We start from the raw sequence: 23,072 nt of genomic DNA, 5'->3' as shown, positions 1-23,072 counted from the left end.
AGGATGTGTCTACCCAACAATTACTTTTAGAATTAAGTAATTAAAGGAGGAAAACTACTTCAGTACACACTTGTTATTTTATGTCTCCAAACAATCTATCCTGAACTGTTGTTCAAAAAACACTTTTATGTAGTGTTGTAACTACCATGAGTTAATGGTTGGGTTACATTTGAACTACAGTAACCATGTTCTCTATTACTGATCACGAATCATTCAAAATAAACTCCTAAACATACGAATAATAAATACAACTATCGAGTTATTTGATGCCACAGTTAGCAAAGCTGGCTGCTTTACACACTCCCTTGCCGGGCACAGTGAACGCTACTCCTTTATAGTTAGCAATACAGTTGGCATCAGTGTGTAAGTCAGGCTGGACTTGCTCAAATATCTTTTTCTTTGGATTGAGAACTTCATCAGGTTTACCTACACAACGAGAAATAAACAGTTTGTGATTTCACAAGTAACTTGCAACAACTGAAACTCTCTAATAGAACACACAGCAGTAAGGTTCTGGTATACACGGAAGGACCAACTGATAATTTATTAATTGATATGGTGTAATAGACAGACAATGGTATACACCACATTTTAATACTATATATACTGCATTAATAATTCAGCAATAAGTGCTCTGTACACTTTGGTAAAAACAAAAACACTCGTACAACTGACATTCACACAGTACACACCTTCGTATCCATCAAACGTTACTCTATCACCGATGACACTCCCAGGTGGAGGATCAATAAACTGTGATGTCTCTGGTGAGGTAGTGAATGCACACATCACCATAGCATGTGACATTATTCCTCTCATCCTGTGGGTGATAAGAACACATGGAGACTACTGGTGTAACAGTTTGATGCAATGATACGAGCATAAGTGGTGAGTCAAAAATTTGGCGTTTTGAGACAAAATACTTGTTGGCATTATTTTAATTTGGTGGAGCATCCTTTAACCAGCATGCATGTTTTGTAGGATTATGTGTTAGAGTGGGCATAATCTGTTTAATTTACGTGGATCCAAGATTCCCAACATCCATGTGAGTAATAATAGATAACAGACTCCACCTTTGTGACATGTTTGGTGCACAGGATGGATCCAGCAACTCATACGTACATGGCCAGGAATGAAAGGCATGCCAAACACAATACCTCACCCTGCAAAGTTACACTGCTACAATATGTAGTAGTGTTTTTTTTTCATACTTTCCTATTCAGCACAATGCCTGGCACACTGCTGAATAACTAAACTGGGACTGATTAATATTATAATTTGGCGGTATGTTTCAAATTCATCAAATCGCCCAATTAATTGTCCACGTATACTGCATGCTCTATTAGAAAATATTACATTTGACATTGATTATAAAATGATTATCATTCCCTACAGCTGGGTAGATGTTTTATATTTAAACAGTAGTCAGACATAAGTTTATGTAATCCTGAGACAGAATTGTACATGTACAACCCAAAAATGAATTATAGTGGAGACACCCTGAAATGTGGATACTTTGGTAATCGCGATGTACGTGTGGTCCCATTTGTACTACTATACTGATATCAGGGTTGTCAGATTTTCCGGGTCAGTAGGGCCGATTAGGGTTGGTCCCATCCATATTATTAAGGATCAGTACCTCTTTAGCTATGTTTGGGACCTACTACAGGTATCCACTATAATGAGGTGGTGTTACTAAAGAGGTGGCCGAAAAGTGAGGTTTCCTGTACACTAAACTCCTTACGATCTCGGCTTGAGGTTGCAGATGACAACAACCATTCTGTTCTGCATCTCGTCCAGAGAATAATCATTGACCAGTCCACTAAGTACAGTCCTAGGCTCATCCTCCCCCACATCAACTAACAACAGAAGAGTAAACACACATAACCTCAACAAGGACTCACTTTTCTCAACATAAAGAGTATCAGCATCAGGGTGCTTCTCACAGTGAACAATCTTTCCTATCCTGAAATCACACCGAGACACATCCACTGGTTGTTGAGCTGCTCCACCTGGGGTAGTATGATGTCACAACATTGGAAAATAAAACTCACAAATACATGTGACCTGCTGAGCTAAAACCCGACTAATTAAGTATGTTTTCTCAAAATTACGACTTATCTTTGTTGCCTGGAAGGAAAAACCAATTGGCTGTTAAAATTTTATCCTTATCTGGTAAATACTTTTAGTGACAAACAGCAAGAAGAACAAAACAGTTGATTTGTACAGTACCTATACAGAAAATAAACTACAGGCACTCATTTAATTCATCATAAACCACAAGTACAAAAATGAGTTTCCTGTGAAACTACATAAAAATATATACAGTAAATGTCCTTTAAAACTTTCTTGTTGTTACAGTTACCTGATGTACACAATACACACCATGCAGCTTGTCTTAGAAAATCATTTACAAATCAAAGGGACACAACCTCAAATTGCATTTAAACAGTACTTCAACATACAACAAAAAAGTCTTCGGCCAGAACTATAAAACAACAAAAGTACATAAGTAAAATTACCAGCAGATTTTTCAGCTTTTGGTTTCTCCTTCTTCTCCTTTGACTTTTCCTTTTGTTTCTCTTTTGGTTTCTGAGCTGGTTTAGCATCACCAGTTGCTTGAGCAACCTAATAAGGTAGAGATATTATTACTAAAACAACTAGCAATTATGTTTAATAACAGGTAATTGCCTCAAGGGTCACAGACCTCTAAAACATAATAAAAAGGTCAAAAGTGCATTTCAACTTAAAAAGTTATATAAACAGGTCAAAATTTTCTTCAAGGGTCAAACCTCAGGCTACAACTATACACTCATCCTGCATGAGGCTTGACACCACATAAAACCAGTAGAAAAGTATCATACAATGTTATTTGGAGGTATATAATTTTGTAAATTTGAGGGTTAAAATATTCGCCAATCACTAGTACCAGTGTACCACCAGTCTATTATAGTGGCCTGAATAATTAGCTAGCAATTAAAAGTTTTATTGAAAGAACTGTCTATTGTGAAAACGTTCCCTCTCTCACTGTATGGTAATAATGTATAACAACACAACTAATAGTGTAATGGAGTTGTTGTGTTAGCTGACCTTCACTGGAGCAACAGGTTGTTCCTGTACCTCAGGAGGTTTAGCTACATCTATGAGAACAGTTTTGGTGGGTAGTGGTACCTGGACGACTACAAGGAGATCAGGTCATTAATCAGAATACACAGTGACATACCTATGTACCTACATACACACACAAGTACACACACACTACACACAAAGCAAAAGCAATGCCTTTTGGCTAGTACTAGTGCGGTCACGCCTACCCAGTGAACCAGCACTGGGACACCTGTGCACTACTCAGGTGCTACGAGTCAGTGCAGGCAAATCATCCTACTAGTAACTTGCAGGAGTCCACACACGCACACACACATAAATTTCACTGTATCCTGTTAACAAGATGATACGTATAACATGTGACAACAGTCACAAGGTTGGTCAGAAAACACATGTGACTAAAGCCAGTATTTATAACTAATTCCACAAACATTAGTTACATCACAAGAAGGAAACTCTATAATTTATAACGCATACTGAACAGCAGAGTTTTTGATAAGTCCAACTCAGACATCTACTGCTCCACCAGTAGTATACCACTGGCCCAATCAGTTTACGTTTAATTTGTATTAACCACAAAGCTGAACTAGTGCTGAGAAAATTCCATGAGTTGTGTGTGGGTCATTTTGTGTTCACACTGGGCCAATGGAGCACCATATTGCCTTATTAAATACCTTGCCGAACAGGTTAAATGCACATGGACATCACTATATACAATAACTAGAGTAAAGTACTCACTTCCATTTCTTGCTTCAAAGTCAATCAACACTTTACGCAACTCATCCACCTCCTTCCTCAACTGAATATTCTCACGTTCCAACTGAGTTGCTTCATCCTACCAGGAACAAACACACCGAGTAGTATGTGCCATAAATGTATTAATTTTAAGGGATAAGTACAGATACGCACATTTACACATTTACAAAGTCTACATTTTAGCATTTATAATTTTTTCTCCAAATTTACTGCAATTTTATGCAAGTCATTGGTAGCCAATGAGACACTAGCACTATCAAGCAATCTGGTGTACGCATGAACTACATCTGTAGTAAACTTTGGGCCATTTGCAGTGGCATAGAGCAATGGGTCACAATATTGTTTACTTAATATTATTGCACAACATGCAGAAACCAGCTGAACTAGGCATCTTTGTGGCTTAGCTTGTAAGAAGTCTAATAATGATGAAGCAATCTCATACTACTCTACCTAAAACACTAACACAGCATTTGCTCACTACAGCCATAAAACTTGCAAGACTACAAATACAAAAGGGGCCATGGACCTGGTTATTAAGGTGATTTCAGGGCATCCAAGTTTAGGGTTTTCACTGTAGCCAAACAATACAGTAACAATCACCACACAAAGACATTAAAGTTTTTATGGATCTCACAAATCCCCTGAAACAAGGGTACTATGTTATAAAACACAGTATCCCATCATGAGGTTTCTATATGGCACATATAGGGTATCCCACATTCCTGAGGCTAAATACTATTACGCTATTGACGATGGATATCAAGTTAGTTGCTACAACAAGGGAAGTTCACTCAACAGATGGACCATTCAACTGTTTAATTGCCTTCCCATGCTCCATTAACTCTCACCATGTTACAGTGTATCACCTACCATACTAGCAAGACTAGTGTAGCACAATGGACACTTTCTAGCTTTCACCTGTGAGACATGGCACAGTCTCCTGTGGTAACAGTCTTGCCGACAAGAGGATTTTACTGTACTGAACTCTAGCACCTTACTACACGTGTAGACAAGTATTACACCAGGTAGGCATAACCTTGTACAAGGCAGGCATAACCTTGTACAAGGTAGGCATAACCTTGTACAAGGCAGTCAAAGGCTTTGCCAAATTTGTGTGTGTGTGTGTGTGTGTGTGTGTGTGTGTGTGTGTGTGTGTGTGTGTGTGTGTGTGTGTGTGTGTGTGATGTGCTCACTGTGTTTGCATTGTACAGTGTGAGCAATACATGTGTGTACATGTGCACGGTCATGTACTATACATACTGCAAATGTGTGTACATCTGATATGAACTATTTCCCAGGATACAATTCAGCCATTTTGTTTTGTCACAGTAGCACTTCTCACACACTCAACACCAAACGGTTAACAGTAAGTGATTACTACTGATAAATAGTGACAATAACAATATCTATCAGTAAAATTAACACAACACAATATTATTAACTTGACACTCAAAAGTGTCAACTGGCAATATCACACAATAACGTTCTAAACAGAGCATTGCCAATCACTGGAATTCGTACACCATTGTAAAAGCACGAACTGTATACCATACTTCTAAACCACTACTAAACAGGCAGTGAAGGGCCTGGTAACTTTTAAAGACCATTTTGAACAGTACTGTCTCTCCTGGTGGCTGCTAACCAAGATAGTTAGGAATGGTTCATATGTAATACAGTACACACACTGCTTTCAATATATGTATATTGTAAAAGATAATGGTAAACTAAAATTAGAAATGGAATTTTATCAGCTGTTTTGTTAATGCCAGCCAGCTGTAGACACACAACCTTCATCTGAAATTGAATTTATTTTTAGCAATTACAAGTAATCATATTAAAATAACACACCACAAGGTGTGACCACTACCTCAAGTGTGTTGTTTACCATGTTAACATGACACACCACAAAAATAATATTTAAATATTAATGACAAAATAATATTTAAATATTAATGACAAAATAATATTTAAATATTAATGACAAAATAATATTTAAATATTAATGACAAAATAATATTTAAATATTAAACAGTTCTGGATACTAAACCAAGCAGGTGCTTTTTATAATACCCTTCAAGTAGAGAAATATCCAACCCTAGACCTATGTAGGATTTGCTGGGCCATACAGTGTTGTTTGCTAAAAGGACATAGAATTACTTGAAACATAATGCAGTGTCCTTATCAGTAAGGTACCCTGATTTCAGAGGTAGAAACGCATCAATGGGACCATGGATATATAATAAACTTGATTATCAAAGTGTTTAAATTCTCAAGATGTCCTGTTTGAAAGAAATAATTCATAAACAGCAGAAACTACATAAGTATGTACCTGTCGAGACTCAGGGTGCTACAGTACTTAGACTATGCATTACCTTAACCTGAGAGTAGCAAGACTATGTATCCTATACCAGTAATACTTAAGATGATATTTAAACTAAACTGTGTTTTCAATTTCAGCAATACATAATTGAAGCTATACGTAAATGTTAAATAATAGGATGTATCATCTTGGTTACCACAGTTCTTAGAAAGATATATCATTTCAGGAAATTTCAAGGACTTCCTTAATCCTTAGTGTCCTCACTGAGTTTTGGCAACCTCACTTTAACATGGCCATTTACCACAAAAGTGTAACAGAATCAGACACAACATGTGTGGTGATGTCAGCAGAGTAAAGGCATGTTATAACCTGCCCAACAAGTCTAACTGCTGGGAGATCATTCATGGACAATTGGCCACAACAACCACACCATTAAACAAGACTACCAATTCAATTATCACATTATCACTTGCTGGTAAACACATTCATTATGTCTATTGTACATCTAGTTCATCCCTCAACATTGAATAACTCAGAATTTGAACAGTGGTTGCTTGTGCCTCACTGGTTTGAGTCCTACTTGTTTCTCACTTTTCACTAACAACACATACACAAATGGCAACATATATTTGTGACTGAATCTGTGAAAACCCGACACAATCATGAAAGCCTAAATTCACATCGAATACAATGGGTGAAATATTTGCATATTATTGAAAAAATCCATACAGTTTTTGAACAAAAACCTAGATATCATCTTATTCGCCTACTCAAGAGAGTTGGAAAATCTTTGTTTCACTGCATTAGACCCAAGGACATATATGTTATGACCGTTTGTTTACACATGTCATGCGCAATCAATCTTTCTTCATGAATTTCACCATTGTATGCAGTGAAGAAAGGTGATAAAAGGAAAAAGTTACCAAGCAATTGATTTCACTGTTCATGGTGAACACGATGGTGCAAATTTCAACTCCATACGTCATTCCGTTCATAAGTTACAACCGTTTTAGTAAGTACATGTAATTTATTTTCCCTATACTTGCACAAATTGATCTTTCTGTTGTTGCTACTTTGTAAGCCTGTAACTTGGCATAAGAGGCCGAAACTTTGCCAGAGGGTACACTTGGTTTGTAACACTACACTACTAGGGTACATGTGACACTATCAACTTCAACTTAAGGTATACAAGCAGACAAAAAGCACACTAGCAGAAGATCCAGAACAGCTAAGAAACAAACACTTTTAGAACACAGATCACTCAAAACCTTAACACCCTATAAACCACTTCTCGAAGAGGTTATCCACTCATTTACATAAATGATGTGCATACAATGAAAAAAAAAAACTGCAGATTTGCAGACGCTCCCAAATGTACTATATGGAGGTCTACATATTTCAAGGATAAAATTTCACTACTAATCCCAAAACCTCAAAATCAGTAAAAATTCTCCCTCGAAACATCTAGGCTATACGTTTTTTTTTGCTGAAACTTGTTTGTAGCAAACATGACAAAAAGCTCAGGTAATATTATATGTCTAAATTGATGGCTGAGCACTACAAACTCCTCTGCCAATAGTTGATGTACAGTGTACCTTAGCCTCAAATTAAAACATCTTGTCCAAGAGGCAAGATACATATAAAATGATACCAAACATTGGCAAGAGAATGTATTTATAAAGCAATTACGCTACACTATCAATCAACCTTTCCAATGGCATAGTTTAATACTTGACAGATTAAAAGTTTTTGTGGACATTTTGTGTGGTCTTGTCTGCTATTACACTTTAACCATAACAATTGTTAGAATATTTGTCAAACTTGAGGCTTGGTATTCATACAGCAGGGATTTGTTAGGAATAACATGCAAGCATAGTTAATGTCTGAGCTAATGTTGGTGGAAATGTGAACCCTTTGTAGTAGAGTCACATCAAAAAGGACAACTAGAAACAGTTTTGGAGACCACTATAGATCCACAACATCTTTCATTGTACTCATTGTAAGTCCTTTTGTAACAAAACAAAATATTAATAAGCCATTCATGTCATTCATACAACTCACCCTTGCAATGTAAATGATTGTAACTTATAGAAGCCATTGTACTTGATTTTTTCATGCAGAGAGAATGGCCAGTGATGAAAGCAGTTTAAATATATTTCGCAGACAGTACATACAGTAGTTCACCAAGGTAATAATTTGGACAGCATACTGAGCATACTATCCACAGCTGTTTGGCATAAAAAAGGCTTGAGTGATACCAAACAAACATCATCATTAAAAATTTAAATTTTAGGCTTAGTTTAGCTCATTTCCTGTCAATAGAGCAGAAAAGGTTAGTAGTTACTTTAAGCAGGAAAGGGTACCACATAGATTTTCGAGAGAATTTTTTTGTGGATTGCCTCCATTCAATTCAAAATTTCAAGGGGAAATTTTTTCACTTATTAAAGCTATTGTATTTTGTGCATTTATAATACTCAAACAATTCAAGAGGAAATTTTTCATGGATAATGAATATTGCAAAAAAATTCCTCTCAAAAAAACCCCACTATAAACTGTCAGGAATGCATTGCATCGATGGACAAGGGAGCATGTAACTCCGTAAACAGAAATTCAAACATGGCTGCTGTGTGCTATAAAAAGTAACTTATAAAATTTCTTATTAGGACATTATACAGATGCTTGTTCGAGTATGTTAATTTTTTTATTTTTTTATTAAGGCTTTACAGCACAAGTGCTGAAGGTCTTTAGGACACCTGGTCCTACAGCCTGTTGTTACAATTACAGAAATTGTGTTTGCAAAGGTGGAGAAAGGGATAAAAAATCCATGACAGGACCTCAGCAGCCTCAAACCTGCAGCCATCCGATTAACGCTTGAATACTTACGTACAGGAGTCTGTCAGACGGTCAGGGTGTTTTCTCCTTGTCAATTTCATGTATATGCATCCAAGGAACTCTAGTTATGTCACCGGCATCACTGAAATGAAGCTATGGAAACAAAGTTGAATGGCACGACAGAAGAATAGTAGCACTGACATCACAGGGTAGCCTTTCTGTATTCACAAACAATGTGAAATTACTTAACTCGACCATTGTAAAGTTATCCTTTGACTTGACGGCCGCCTATCAAAGCCAGCTTGGCTGCCTTCACAGAATACAATGAAGTGGCGGTTCATTTTGCACAACACAAGAATGATGTAACCAATGGGATGCCATATTTTGAATTTCACCCGTACACGCTTGTCCATAGGCGCTCCAGAAATTATGTAAAGGTGTAACGTATATAGCAACCTGTTGAGAAAGAAGAATACACCATATTGTTTGACAAGCTGAGAACATACTGTAGACACAAATATCATAACAACCTAACAGTCAGTGACCTTATCAAGGTGTGGTAGAGATGTTATGTAGTTAGTAGAAGGTGATAACTGCATGAATATGATCACCAGAATAACTGAAAGAATGCAATAGTGGTTACTGGAGACATTTAGATTCACTACTCTGACACTCAAAATTTATAGTAAGCACATCTTGCAAGTATGGAGATGGTTCCTAGATTGAAATACAGGTAGTACAGATGAACTTATTTTACATGTATCACCATGCCGACCATACATGGTGTATTCATCAGCCACCTAAGCAGAAGGGCAACGCACTACTATTAAAAAAACTTTAAAAAAAAAACAATCATGCACACGCCATCACATTCCACATGAAATTCTCAAGACAAAATCCTTGTTCATGAATTTGTGAACTATTGACAAATATTTTGATTATGAATTCAGTTTAACTGATAAACTAACCACATCATATTTCTGCACATGTGGCACATATTAGAAACAATGTACACACACGCTGTGTGGGAGCTGTTTAGATACAGCTGAAGATGGTTACTACAATAATCACATTACAATCAACACATGTGTCCTCTAAACCTACAATACAGTTATGCCTGGTTCATATCTGTTACACGGTGCACTTACAATGGAAAAAACACCAGCCCGGGACCAACTACGTCAATTTTCTAGATCAGTTGTACACTAAGGAATTTCTTTGGGACCTTAACTACGTATGTACATGAAAGATTCTGGATCATGTAGCCTCATAAGTCCTTCACAAAAAGACACATGCAGTGATTCCCCCTCACAAGTGTATCACGTGATTAAGTGTTGTCGTGGTTTCCAAACTGGTAGCTATATATCAATGGGCACATTTGCAGCAATTTTGTTCGTAAACAGGCACACATTTATACCGCTGAGATCATTTACTTTCTAATGAAGCAATTTAAAGGGTGATTAACTGAAATTTGATACATTTGTACCAAAGTCAGTGAAGCTTTATAATAGTCATTTTAGGAAACATTTCAATGCAACCATACAACTGGCTATGCATCCATATATGGGTGTACAGCTAAGATACGGGCTGTCTATATTATTTGTGTTAGCTTTCCTTCACACATTGGACACAAGGACCGATGCACTCCGCAAAGTACTGGGTAACTCTAATACCGGTACTTTACACTGGCTCAGGATGTTCCACCATCACAGAGTGACATCAAGTAACCCTGTTACGTGCTTCCTGTGTCACTGCATATACTATATATGGTAACACAAAGAACTCACTATATAGTATAGGGCTTGCTAGGACTCACCCTAAAGAAATCCTAGATCTACAAGCCTGAATCACAGAATCCTGCATACAGTATCAACTAGTACACAAGGTGTGCTATCTATCTACACAACTATTACAACAATTCTAGTTCCAATGAAATCAATACTGGCAAAAATATAACACAACACTCCGTTAGCAACCATTAAAAAACAGTAAAGCTAACTCTATTAATGTATATGTTATTAGGAAAACAGAACAATCTAACTAACATCTCAAAACACAAAGGCGGTAAACAGATAACTCTTGGAATTACAACCACAAAAACATCTCCTCAAAATCGTGAAAAACGACAATGCGATAACTGTTGTTTATTCCAAGTCGAGCTGTTCCCTGGGTAGCACAATTTTATTGTTTCTAAGAGCATTTTCTAAGAGAAATACGAACAAACAAACAAAGTTCTACATCAAACACAAATGCTGTGATCACACTTGAGATATTTAAAATAACTGACATTAATGACTGAATAAGTAATTGCTTTACAACAAAATCTTCAGCCAATGCTTGACATTGTAGTTAGTCAATACAAGACTGAAAGATTTAATAAGCGTCCATATACAGCAAGACGTGCCTTGCCACAAGTGGCATATGGAGGCAAGATGCATAAATTGATACTAAACATTGGCATATTCTAAAGCAATTACAGGGTACACTACACCATCAAATTAAAAGTTTAATACTTGACGGGTTAAAAGTTTTTTGTGGAAATTATTGTGTAGTCTTGTCCGCTATTACAGTGTAACCATAGCAAATGTAAATCTTGTGATTTGGTATTCCATATAGCAGATTCATCAAGAATAAGCCGAATAACATGTTCACACACAATAGTTGAGCTACATACATAACATTGGTGGAATTACGAACCCAGAATCATAGTTTAAAGTATAATCAGAAACAGTTTTGGAGACTATTCTAGATCCATGATGTAAGTACAAATACAATCAGCCGTCATCAACAATTAGAAGAACTTACTACCACTCAGGCATTAGAGTACAGATAAATTGGACAGCATACTGCCCACAGTTAACTTGGTCTAGAAAGATTTGAGCAAAATCATACCAAACAAAACAACAACATTATAAAATTAAAACTCTAGACTTTGTTTTCCTGTCAGTATACCTTTATGCAGAAAACGAATAGCAGTGTATTGAGGAAAACAAATGCAAAGTCGTGAGCTGCACAATTCCCCCAATGTTGTTGTACAAGACTGACAAGCTGAGAACATACTATAGACACAAGAAAACATAACAACCTAACAGTCAGTGACCTTATCAAGGTGTGGTAGAGATGTTATTTAGTTAGTAGAAGGTGATAACTGCATGAATATGATTACTAGAATAACTGAAGGAATGCAATAATGGTTACTGAAGGAATGCAGTAGTGGTTACTGGAGACATTTTCAGACACTCAAGGAAGCATACTAAAATTTTTTTTATACTTCGCATTGTTATTTTCAAACCTTTTGCAAAAGAAATCTTTCGAAAATTATAATGACTCTTTTGTGGAATTGTTCATGCATCCTCAAAAATACACATCTAGAAGCTTCCATTTAGCCATACAACATACACAATTTAACTAATTCTGCTGATAGTTCTCATTTAATGTGTACAGGGCCACATCTTACTGATTCATATGAACCGTGTAGTGTACATCTATTGACGGTGATGGTTCTTAGAATGAAATACAAGTGGAATATTGATGACCTTATGCATCCCACCAATGATATTCATCACTTGCACAGCTGCCTGAGCAGGGAGCCATGCACTGCCATTGAAGAACCTGATTAATCACCAATAAAAAACATGGGTGCACGCACCATCACATCACATACATAACTGCAGCACTTTTGCCCGTTCATGCGTTTGTGAAAAAAGCACAATTGACAAATATTTTAGTTTAATTACCTGATAAACTAACCATATCATATTTCTGCACATATGGCACATATTAGAAACAATGTATACACATACTGTGTAGGAGCTGGTTAGATACAGCTGAAGATGGTTACCATAATAATCACATTACAATCAGCACATGTGTCCTCTAAATCCACCAATACAGTTGTGCCTGGTACTATTTGTTACATGGCACACTTACAATGGAAAAGGGACCAGTCTGGGACCAAGTGAAAATGTCGATTTTTTATATCAGTTGGTGTACTAAGGAATCCTTTGGAATATTTTATTTATTTACATGTACGAGTACGGATCATGTAGGTGTCCCCAGAGAGAAAAAGATGCATGTAGACTTGATGCAGTGCAGTCATTTCCCCTTGATAAAAATATAGACTTGGAGAATCAGGATATTTGTATGTGGTCCAGCAATTTTGCTTGTAAACAGGCACACATTTTAGACCAATGAGATCACATTAACCTAGCAATTTAAAGGTGATTACGAAGTAATATTCACAACGGAGGGATATTCCTTGACAGTAAACAACTTTAATTTGATACATTTGTGCAGTCAGTGAAACCTTATAATAGTCAGTTTTGGGAAGTTACACATCAGTGAATTTAAGCAGCCGTCCAGCTTACAATTGCTATACAATACACCCGTATAAGGATTTATCCATAGCTAAGGCAAATGTACTCAAAGCTTTCCAAATCATGGACACAAGCCTCACACACAGAATAGCTTTTTAATGACTTTAATGTCTTGAAGATACTGTACACTACACAACACAAATGTTCCACTAGACAGACACATCAAAGAGTGGCATAGAGTAACCCTGTACTGTGTTTCCTATACCACTGGTTAACATCTAACCATATACAGTAACACAAAGAACTTTTTAGTATAGGGCTCATCCTAAAGAAGACCTACCTACAAGGCTGATCACAGTATCTTGCATGCAATATCAAACAGTATGCAATGAGATGTGCTGTCTACACGACTATTGCAACAAATCTAGTTCTAATGAAATCAATACTGACAACAATATAACACAACACTCCCTTAACAACCATTAAAAAAACAGTAAAGTTAATAGAGTAACTTTATCAATGTATATGTAATTAGAACAATCTAATTAATGTTGCAAACGTTAAGTGGTAAACACACAGACACACAGATACTTGATAGTATGTACAAGTCGAGCTGGTTCCTGAAAAGCACTAAAACTTAAATATAGATTTTTTTTTCTCTCAGGAGTTTACATTTCAGCCAACAAGATGATTAGTGGTAACAGTAAAATTGTCAACAACAGACATGTGTGGTTTGACCCCATTACGTGTTCGGAAAGGGTTGTAACAGATGATACACTTTTATGACTTCCCCATAGGAAATATGATGAAGGTTTTGATTTACCGTAAATATTGTGTCAGACATTTGAATGAAAATATTTTTAGCGGGTCAAGCAGTGCTACAAATGAGCCAAATTTCAAGATCGTGTGAAATCACATCCATGAGTTATCAAATGTTTTGGAGGATCCAGCTCAACGTGTACATACTACAGTAAGTGGATCTGACAACCATGGAGGGGAGTGAAGTCTGCAATGGGGAAGGAATTAGAAACTCTGAAATTTTGGAAACATGACCGCAGAAATTCAAATCCAAAATATTGGGAAAAAATAATGGTGTATGTAGTGTCACGCGGAACCTACATAACCTCTATAGATCAATAAATTTCACTCCATTATAAAACTCAGATACACACAAACACAAACTCACTTTGGCTGGAATGTTGCTGTGCTCAGCTGTATGAAGAAATTAATTTGTTGAGGCGCATATAATTTTACAATTCTAGGCACTCACCTGCTTTTCGTTTCAACACCTCCACACACTGTCTGAGCTTAACTACCATCTTTTCTGCCTCATCAGCGCGCTTTTTCAACTTAGCGAGTCTTTCTTCATCAATTCTTTCATCCGCCATTTTTGTGGTAGCTACCTCAATGACGCAAACTCTTTATTGTAATTGACTACGTCACGTGATTTGTCACTTAATGATTGGTCCCTAGAGAAATGGAGTTGTTAGGCCGTGAACGCAGTGGCTCCGCTTTAATCATGGACGATTTCGAGTTGATAAAGACACTAGACTCTAGCCAACAAGATGACGCCTCCGAGACGTCCGCTGTTATAAAGGAAATGTTATCGACGTACAAGGAGCCGTGGTTACTGAATACTTTAGTGGATTACTACTTTCAAACAGGATCGAGAGGGGCCCTGAATGTACTGAAAGGCATTAAACAAATTCAAGCACAGGTTAGATAATGTACACGTAACGTATTTTAGAAGATATTGTAAGTATTTCATGCTCGAACGCTTAGACTGCAACTCGCGGTTAAAGAAAGTGATTTTTACGCGGGCTACAGTGGCTTACAACGTTGGGAATAATGTGTGCAACTGTCCCGGAAGGCGTTTGATAATTTGTTTCCACTGCAGGGTAACAATTAAGCCGTACATGTAGCCTTATCGGTAGCACTGTACTGTAGCAATGGCTTTCAGAAAAATCCTATAGATTTTGGCTGTTCATAAAAAATTCTAGCAGAGTGTTTGCGTTGTATCCATCTAATGCCAGGGGTAATAGGTAAATAATTTTGCACCAAATATTGAAAGACTTATGACTAGAGTACTTCCTTGTAAGAGACCTTAAGTTTGAATAAAAAGGCTCCAGACTATTTCTGCACAATTTTATTCATAGGTCAACATAGTAGTCACAACAAGATATGACAAGTATTGTATGAAGCCAACTAAGAGCTCAGCTGTTTACTCAACCTTTTAACTTCTGGTAGAATGAACATACCTAAGGCTTCAACCACTTTACTGTGAACTAAATTATCACAAGATATTTGTGGAGAGGGTTGATAATCAAATAGGTGTGTTCATGTTACCCTCTAATCTTCTAGAACTTCTTTGATAAGCTACACAATGCACTCCAGAAGGATTCCTCCATGAAACTGAAGGCTTTGATGCTGTTAGCAAGTATTATTAATGAACAGGTGAGATATTAAATGACTGCTTTATATTGTTTCAGTGTGTTGTGTTAGTAAAGCTATTAATTTTTATGAGCGAACGTTTTTTCTTGTGCAGGCAAGTTGGCTTTACCAGATTGTTGATACACCTTTGTTCACATCACTTATCAAACTACTGAAGGTATCTTATATAATTTTCATTTGAATAAATCTATTGCATATAGTAATGTATTCCGTATTATGTGAAGGTGAATGTATTGTTCAATTTTTTTTAAGTGGTGAAATGTGTTGCTAAAGCATGTAGACAATGAAACGTTTAGACTCTCCCGAGATTTTGGTCCCAGCAGATTTAATCCACAGACGGAACAGGACACAGCTCTATGTTCCGTCCTAAAATGGTGTTGTATTAGTCGTTGGGTCTCTTCTAGCTGATTGTGGACAGAGACATGTCTGTATTCAGAAGTATAAAATGAGCATTTCATCAATTTCTGTAAAAATGTGGTCACGAGTATTGCATCACACCTAACCAAGCAGGTGTGTCTTGATACTATCAAATTCTTTGTGGCCATTAATAATTTATTACTATAACTTTGTGGCTGACACTCTAAACCCCAACTCTGACAGACATGGTGATCCAGTAAACAATGTATTCATTAAAGGTCATGATATTGTGTCATTGTTAAGTCATCTGTCTAATATACACTATGACATCTATTGTAGTCACCTGTACCTTATATTGGTAAAGAAATCTAGTACAGTGAAACCTAACCTTGGTTTAAGTAAAACACTTGGTTACAGTAGCCATGTCAAGTAGATCCCAAACATAGGCAAGGTGTATTTCATAATAAGACCATTACAAACATAACTAGCGTAGTTCATGACTTCAACATAAGACCACATTGTTCTTAATTGCCATGTCAAAATAAAATGTACTTCAAGACCTGCTACTAAGACCACCTTATTATAGTAACTCAATCTGTGTTTTATGAATAAGGACGTAAATATAGTTTCAGGAGTGACTCTGATTTCTCTATAATAAAAGTTAAAATTGTTGTTATTTAGGTCAGTGTCAATGTGATCGTTTTGATGAGCGCAGTATTAGCGCTGACAGCCCTGTTGCCGTTAGCTCCGTCATACATTGCTCATCATCTTGCCGATTTGTTTGAGGTGTTCTCAAGGCTGGCAGCTTGGAGGAGTGGAAGTAATCCTACAGGTGTGTGTGTGTGTATGTGTGGTGGTGTACTGCTATATTGTGTCAGTGTAGTGGGGAGTAGGTGATCTGTAAATCTGTTGAAGCATTTGTCAGTCTTCAGTTAAGAATTTGGGCTCATATTAAAATTCCTGTGTATAGTTTGATTGGTAACACAATTAATCTGCCCTCCTCAATTAGTGTTAATGTCATAATGACAGCAGGCTAGCTGGCTAGCAAAAGGGTTTACTAAAAGGTACATGGTGTATTGATAGCAGAGTACAGAGTATAAACACTCATACTATGACAGTTTGCAACATACTTTTACATCATAACATACTTTTACATTGTAACATATTATTGTCACAGTTCCTGAGGTGCATTTACTTCACTTGGATGTGGCTGTTTATTACTACTTTGTACAACTGTACACGATGTACCCTTGTAACTTCATGGATTACTTGAAAGCTCGGTATGGGCCTAAGGGAGAAGTTCATCTGTTTAAGAGACATATTGCTGTAAGTTCAAAAAGTATGCTGGTACCACTTCACCATGTTCTTTTTGACAATACAGCCACTGCTGAAGCATGTCAGGATGCACCCTGAGTTTGTGTGCCAATCCACCGACTTTGAGAAAGAAAAAATAAAGTGAGTGTATACACACATTTAATCCCAAGCAGTTTGTGGCATTGAAATAACAAGTTGTTGTATTTGTGAGAACAATACAATTGGCATACCTGTTTACTTACAATGGTTATTCACAATACATACTGCTGGTTTGGTGGTGCGGGTGATTTCATAATACCCAATGCATAGGTGGTGTACTATGGAGCCAGATGAAATTGCTGCTCTTAGCTGTGATGTATCCCTGGATCCTTTGATAAATGCGAACGGGGATAGTACAGGAAAAAGCGAGTTACTTCAAGCACTTGCTGTTTCAGCTGATGCCAGCCTGAAAGAAAAACTTGATGCAATTTGTCAGCTTCCAGGTGAAGCATACGATGGTGTCAAGCCTTTAATGAGATATCCTAAAAGTGAACAGGAAAGGTCTTCGTTTCAACACATGTATTCGTGGCCTAAAAGATGTGTGCATAAAATTTCTGCTTCTAAAAGTGGTGAATTTAGTTGTAAAAGAAAGACTGAAGCTAGTGGCCACAGAAGAAGGCACAGTTTTACTGACGTTAAAGAATTTCCAAACTTTGTTCCTGTTGTGCAAAATGGAGACACTAAGTTCAGTCCAGCAGCATTCTTAGGATTGTACCCTACTACAAACGAACAGTATCAATTGTCACGTCACTCAAGCTACATTAGTACGACTTCATCTGGTGCTGCTACCTCCAACCTATCAAGCCCATTTTGTACCGAGTCAAGTCATTCCCATAATCAATTACAAGTGAACTATTCTCCTACAGCCTCTCTGGCATCTTATAACTTTGACACTACTTTACAGAGTTCATGTACATCAGATGACTCTTCAGCTGACATGTTCCGATATCCTGATTTGTCTCGTAGTTTACCGGCCCCAGCATCACTTAGTACAAACCTTGATGTTAGAAATAGACAAGCCAAGAACCTGGTTCACTCTATGGGCGCCATTGAGAAACAGAACCCTCTGAAAGCTGCAATGAATAAATTCATTGGTATGATAAGCGGCAGATCTTCTGACCATCAGAAATCTAGCAGGCCAACATCAAGAAGTGCTACCCATTCACCAACAGGTGGACACAGTAGCAGTGATGTGGACTCTAATGATTATGTTGAAATTGCTGTTGATGCTTTATCTGGTGAACCCAGTATGACTGTGTTGGTACCAGATGCACCATCATCAAAGCCACACAATGTTGAGAAAGTCACTGCCCCAGTTGTTGAACCATCAAATAGTGTACCTAACGTACAACCACCTACCTCTAGTGAGAACCCCTCTGGTCACCACGTACTGTCAAGAAAATCTAAGTCATTCCCTAGTGGAGATATGTCAGCTGAGCATCTCAGTCCACAGGATAGGCTAAGAATGTTACTGACGTTGCGTAAAACATCAGAACAGTCACAAGCACAAGAATCTAGCAGTGTTCCACCACAAGAATCTAACAGTGTTCCACCACTTTTAGCATCACTTAATCCTGCAGTAAAGAAACCAGTTGATAGGAAGAGATCGCGATCCATAACATGGGCCATTGGTGGTTCAGACATTAGTAGGGTGAAGAGAGAAACCTTCCACCATCATTCTTCTAACTCAGAATGTTCAGACAATACTCCAGTACAGGAAGGTTCTTACAGTTCCACACCTCTTACTGATATGTCTGTTAGTTGTATGTCACACAATACACTAGTGTCTTTGGACAGTGCTAGTACCCTGATGCCATGCAGTCCAACTGTGTCCCATGACTTCACCCTTTCAGAGAGTTTTTCAGATTCTCGGTTCATGACGAGGTCACCTTGTTTGCCGTACCAGTACCACCGTAGTGACAGCAAGAGTGACAAAGATGTCCGCACTAAGAGAAGTCCGGTCTCCCCAATAGAGTCTCTTGATCAGTACATCAAATCTGGAGGACGATTACATCATTATGCTGCCATGAAGTAAGTGAAATAGTATGAAAATACACAACCTAGTTATCCTATTTCATTACTACAGTATACCACTGGCTTGTGTTGATGAAATGGATTGGGACCACTTTGGCGGTAAGTTTTAGTAGATCACATTCAATGCACATTGGGAGGGACTGCCTGAAGTGTGGACACCTGAATAATCAGGCCACTAGCCGGTAGGCTTAGATCCTTGAAATTAGAACACCTGTCTAATAAGATACAGTCCAAAGGCGTCAGAGCTTCCATTGTATTGTGTTTTGTCATTCACTTGTAATTGTATTTTATGTTTCAGGTTGTCCTCACCAGGAGACGGTATCAGTGATGACAGACCAAGTGACACTGTTACACAGTCAACTATTGTTTGAACGTAACCAATGTCTACAACATGCAGCAAGGAACAGACGACTATTAAGTATGATGCACAAGTCTAGTGCAGACAGAGAGGACCTCCTAACTATGGTAAATATTATTTGTGTAGGCATCACTGGTATGTGTTAACTTCATGTTTGTATTATATAGAAAGATCACATACATATTATGGAGCAAACTGTAGAAAGTAAAGACATTAGCATTGGAATTTTGAAGGAGAAATTGAGGTACTTTTAAATGCATAATGTATAGTACAGTACATGTGTCATGCATGCATGGGAGTATGTTTAGTGTGTGTATATGCTCGCATACATAATTCTTATCATCCACAGACAACTCACAAATGACATAGATAAGAAAGAAGACATTCTGAAAAGGCAATTGAAGTAAGCACCCATTGAGTGATATATACCCCATCAATTTTGTGTTCACTTGTAGCAAACTAAATTCTGAGAAAAATAGGCAGGACATTGAGAACCACAGGCTAAAAGAGAGGGTGAAAAGTCTTGAAACTCAAAACCATAACATGGAGAAGGTTAGCCTACTTCTGTGTGAAAGAGATCAGATTGTGATGATGTATCACTTCTTTTTAAAGGAGCTCATGTCAGCAAATTCAAGGATTTTCACTCTCGAGGCCAGACTGAAGCAGAGCGAACCATTACTGCAACACACCAAAGAATTACAGGCACAAGTAAGTTCTCAAATGTGGTTCACTTCGTCTCTACTGTGCTGTATTGATCCTGGTGGAAATAGACAATGAAAATATTGATAGGTCGTACATAGTGAAGTGTAATGTGTAATGGGAGCCTTGTCAGCATTTCCTGATGTGAAATTGTTTGCATATAAAACATTGGCTATTATGTTTTGTTATGTTTCTGTTAAGGTGGAGTCCCTTAGTAGAGATTTGTTGGTGGTTAATCAAGTACAACAGCAACAACAGTTAGTGGAGGCTAATAGGAAGAAGACAGCTATGTCAGAACAGTATGAGATGATGTGTAGAACATATCGAAGAGAAAGAGATGGTACGTAAATTATTATTTACTGCACTAAGAAGTATGTAACAATTGTGTATAGGTGGTATTTATAGTTTTTGTATTTACAGTTGCTCGGGAGAAAGTAGCTGAGCTTCAGCAACAACTGCAGGAGATGAATATGAAAGTTGATGAATTACAAAACCAAACTAAAACCAAAGACAATAAAATTTCAACATTGGAGAACTCAATTGCAGCCATCAAGGAGATGTGTGCAGCTAAAATAAAGGTATGTATAAATGGTGTATGCTCTATTAGGGTGTTTTGACATCATTGAGTTTTCTATTGGATCAATTGAAACCTTTTTTTATTGTGTTACGTTTTTTTTTTAGTTTTCATTTACGAACAGGAAATTCTGTTAGATTAATAATGTTATTTCATTGTAGATGATTGAGGATAGGTACAATTCTGTCAAAGTTACTTGTAAGCAGCAAGAATCTGATATTCTGGAGTTACAGAACAAAATTGGTGCGGCAAAACAAGCTATGAATAATAATAAACACAACCGATCTCGTCACAAACGTAGCTGCAGTAATCCTACCCCGCCAGCCATCATTGAACCAAATCAGTGATATTTCATGTATTTAGAAATCCCGTGTAGTAGGCATTAGCAGTGTATATTTCCCTTCATTCTTCAGACTATGAATAAATCAATAGATTTGTATTCTAGTCATGTTTTTATGTAGCAAATTGTTGTATATAGTTGCTTCTGAAGCATTCCTATTTCCTGGCAGGTCCTTCATCATATTTGTAATTGTCTTGTGTCATGTTGTATATTGGAAATTCTTTTTTAAATCATCAAAAGTGCACATTTTTAAAATGAAGTGTGATTGTGCTAGTGGGGCAGCTTGTTGAACAAGCACTTGCGTATGTGTGACCCAATTTTGAAAAGCCATCCTTTTTGGCACATTGGTCAGTTTTCTAGCTAAATTGGGTGTTTATCTATCTTGTGTCAAAATTTCAGTTTGGTATCTTGAAGGGTTCCAGAGATATGGTCAAATTGACTATCTAACAAAGTAACTTCCCATATTGAAGTATTGAATTCTGTGAGTGATTAAGCATGACAAATCACTTTGTTTACAAATAATTCCTTTCCTACGGTCTAAAAAATAATATTATAAAGAGGCTTCGATAGTTAAATCAAGTGTTCCTAGTCCTTTTCTTCAATTAAATTCCTATGTAAGTTTGTGGAAAATTTTGAAGACATGTATGTGGTACAGTTCCAAGAGCATACGTTTTTTGATTTACTGTAGGTGATTGCTAGCTATTTTCTGGCCAAAGAGATGCACGCTAAGTTTACCAACATGCAATGAAAACTGCATGTTTACAACTAAGAAGGAATTCTTCCAATCAGACAAGATTATAGATTTTTATGAAACTTTTGTTGCTGCTCTTGTACACAGCAAAACACCTACACACATAACTTGATAGTTAATGTTAATAATAGCACACTGGCAATAATGCTGCCACTCAAGTTAGGTTTCCCACCATATCAATGCAGAATAGAGGCTCACAATCAGTTACCAGACAACAACAGGAGCAAGTATTCTAATAGAACAATCATGTTATGATAATGCAGAATAATATGTTGTTTTATTAGACGACTGCCTGGTATGGGTGGATTAAGTAGGGATGCTGAACTACCCCCTCAAATATTTTTATCATTCCCTTAATAAGTATCTGAACTCTAATCAATGAATTTTATTAATAGCTAGTGTTGAAAATTTGGAATATATAGCTAGTTACTCTGTCTAGCTCATTAATGTACATGTGATGTTCAGGTGGTTAAAATTACATCATAAATTTAATAATAATAAATTAATAAATAAAAATGTTTGAGGAAACCACACACTGCTTGAAGTTTCTTAGTTTACTAGAGTGGTATATCCCCAGTATATGGAACAGTTAATTGTTTGTTATTTTAGTAGTTTTTCAGTAAACCCACATTCATGGATGTTCTACTGAGAGTTTAAAACTTAGTAAAACAATTATGTTCCATATACTTAAAGTTAAAGTTACTGACATTTTACTATCAGTATAACTGGGTACAACTACCATAAAGCATCTCAACAAGTTAGTAAATTAAGAACCTTCAACCAGTGACAAGACCTACGACTTCGCACTCACTGGAAATAGAATCCA

The 23,072-nt window shown here is 37.0% G+C and overlaps 2 protein-coding genes across 2 annotated transcripts; one reads left to right on the top strand and one right to left on the bottom strand.

Annotated features, from left to right (window-relative positions):
- Window positions 1-175: 175 nt before the first annotated feature.
- Window positions 176-14,766, bottom strand: LOC136265652 (aminoacyl tRNA synthase complex-interacting multifunctional protein 1-like). Its single transcript, XM_066060547.1, has 9 exons — window positions 14,600-14,766; window positions 14,516-14,541; window positions 3,844-3,940; window positions 3,091-3,179; window positions 2,523-2,628; window positions 1,905-2,012; window positions 1,745-1,859; window positions 693-820; window positions 176-426 (listed from the first exon to the last, which is right to left on the bottom strand). The coding sequence occupies exons 1-9, from the start codon at window positions 14,715-14,717 to the stop codon at window positions 260-262; spliced, it is 954 nt and encodes a 317-aa protein (XP_065916619.1). The 5' UTR covers window positions 14,718-14,766; the 3' UTR covers window positions 176-259.
- On the top strand, window positions 14,763-21,754 carry LOC136265651 (hamartin-like). Its single transcript, XM_066060546.1, has 16 exons — window positions 14,763-15,046; window positions 15,691-15,783; window positions 15,875-15,937; window positions 16,819-16,969; window positions 17,315-17,463; window positions 17,519-17,592; window positions 17,761-19,521; window positions 19,577-19,623; window positions 19,823-19,989; window positions 20,050-20,126; window positions 20,232-20,285; window positions 20,338-20,434; window positions 20,495-20,590; window positions 20,783-20,921; window positions 21,002-21,159; window positions 21,317-21,754. Exons 1-16 carry the CDS (start codon window positions 14,807-14,809, stop codon window positions 21,500-21,502), a joined length of 3,552 nt encoding a protein of 1,183 aa, XP_065916618.1. The 5' UTR covers window positions 14,763-14,806; the 3' UTR covers window positions 21,503-21,754.
- Window positions 21,755-23,072: the final 1,318 nt, after the last annotated feature.

This window comes from Dysidea avara, chromosome 9 (genome assembly GCF_963678975.1).
Source record: "Dysidea avara chromosome 9, odDysAvar1.4, whole genome shotgun sequence".
NCBI classification, from domain to species: domain Eukaryota; kingdom Metazoa; phylum Porifera; class Demospongiae; order Dictyoceratida; family Dysideidae; genus Dysidea; species Dysidea avara.
The sequence above is the reverse complement of the archived record's forward strand: the minus strand, read 5'-3'. Positions and strand labels throughout refer to the sequence as shown.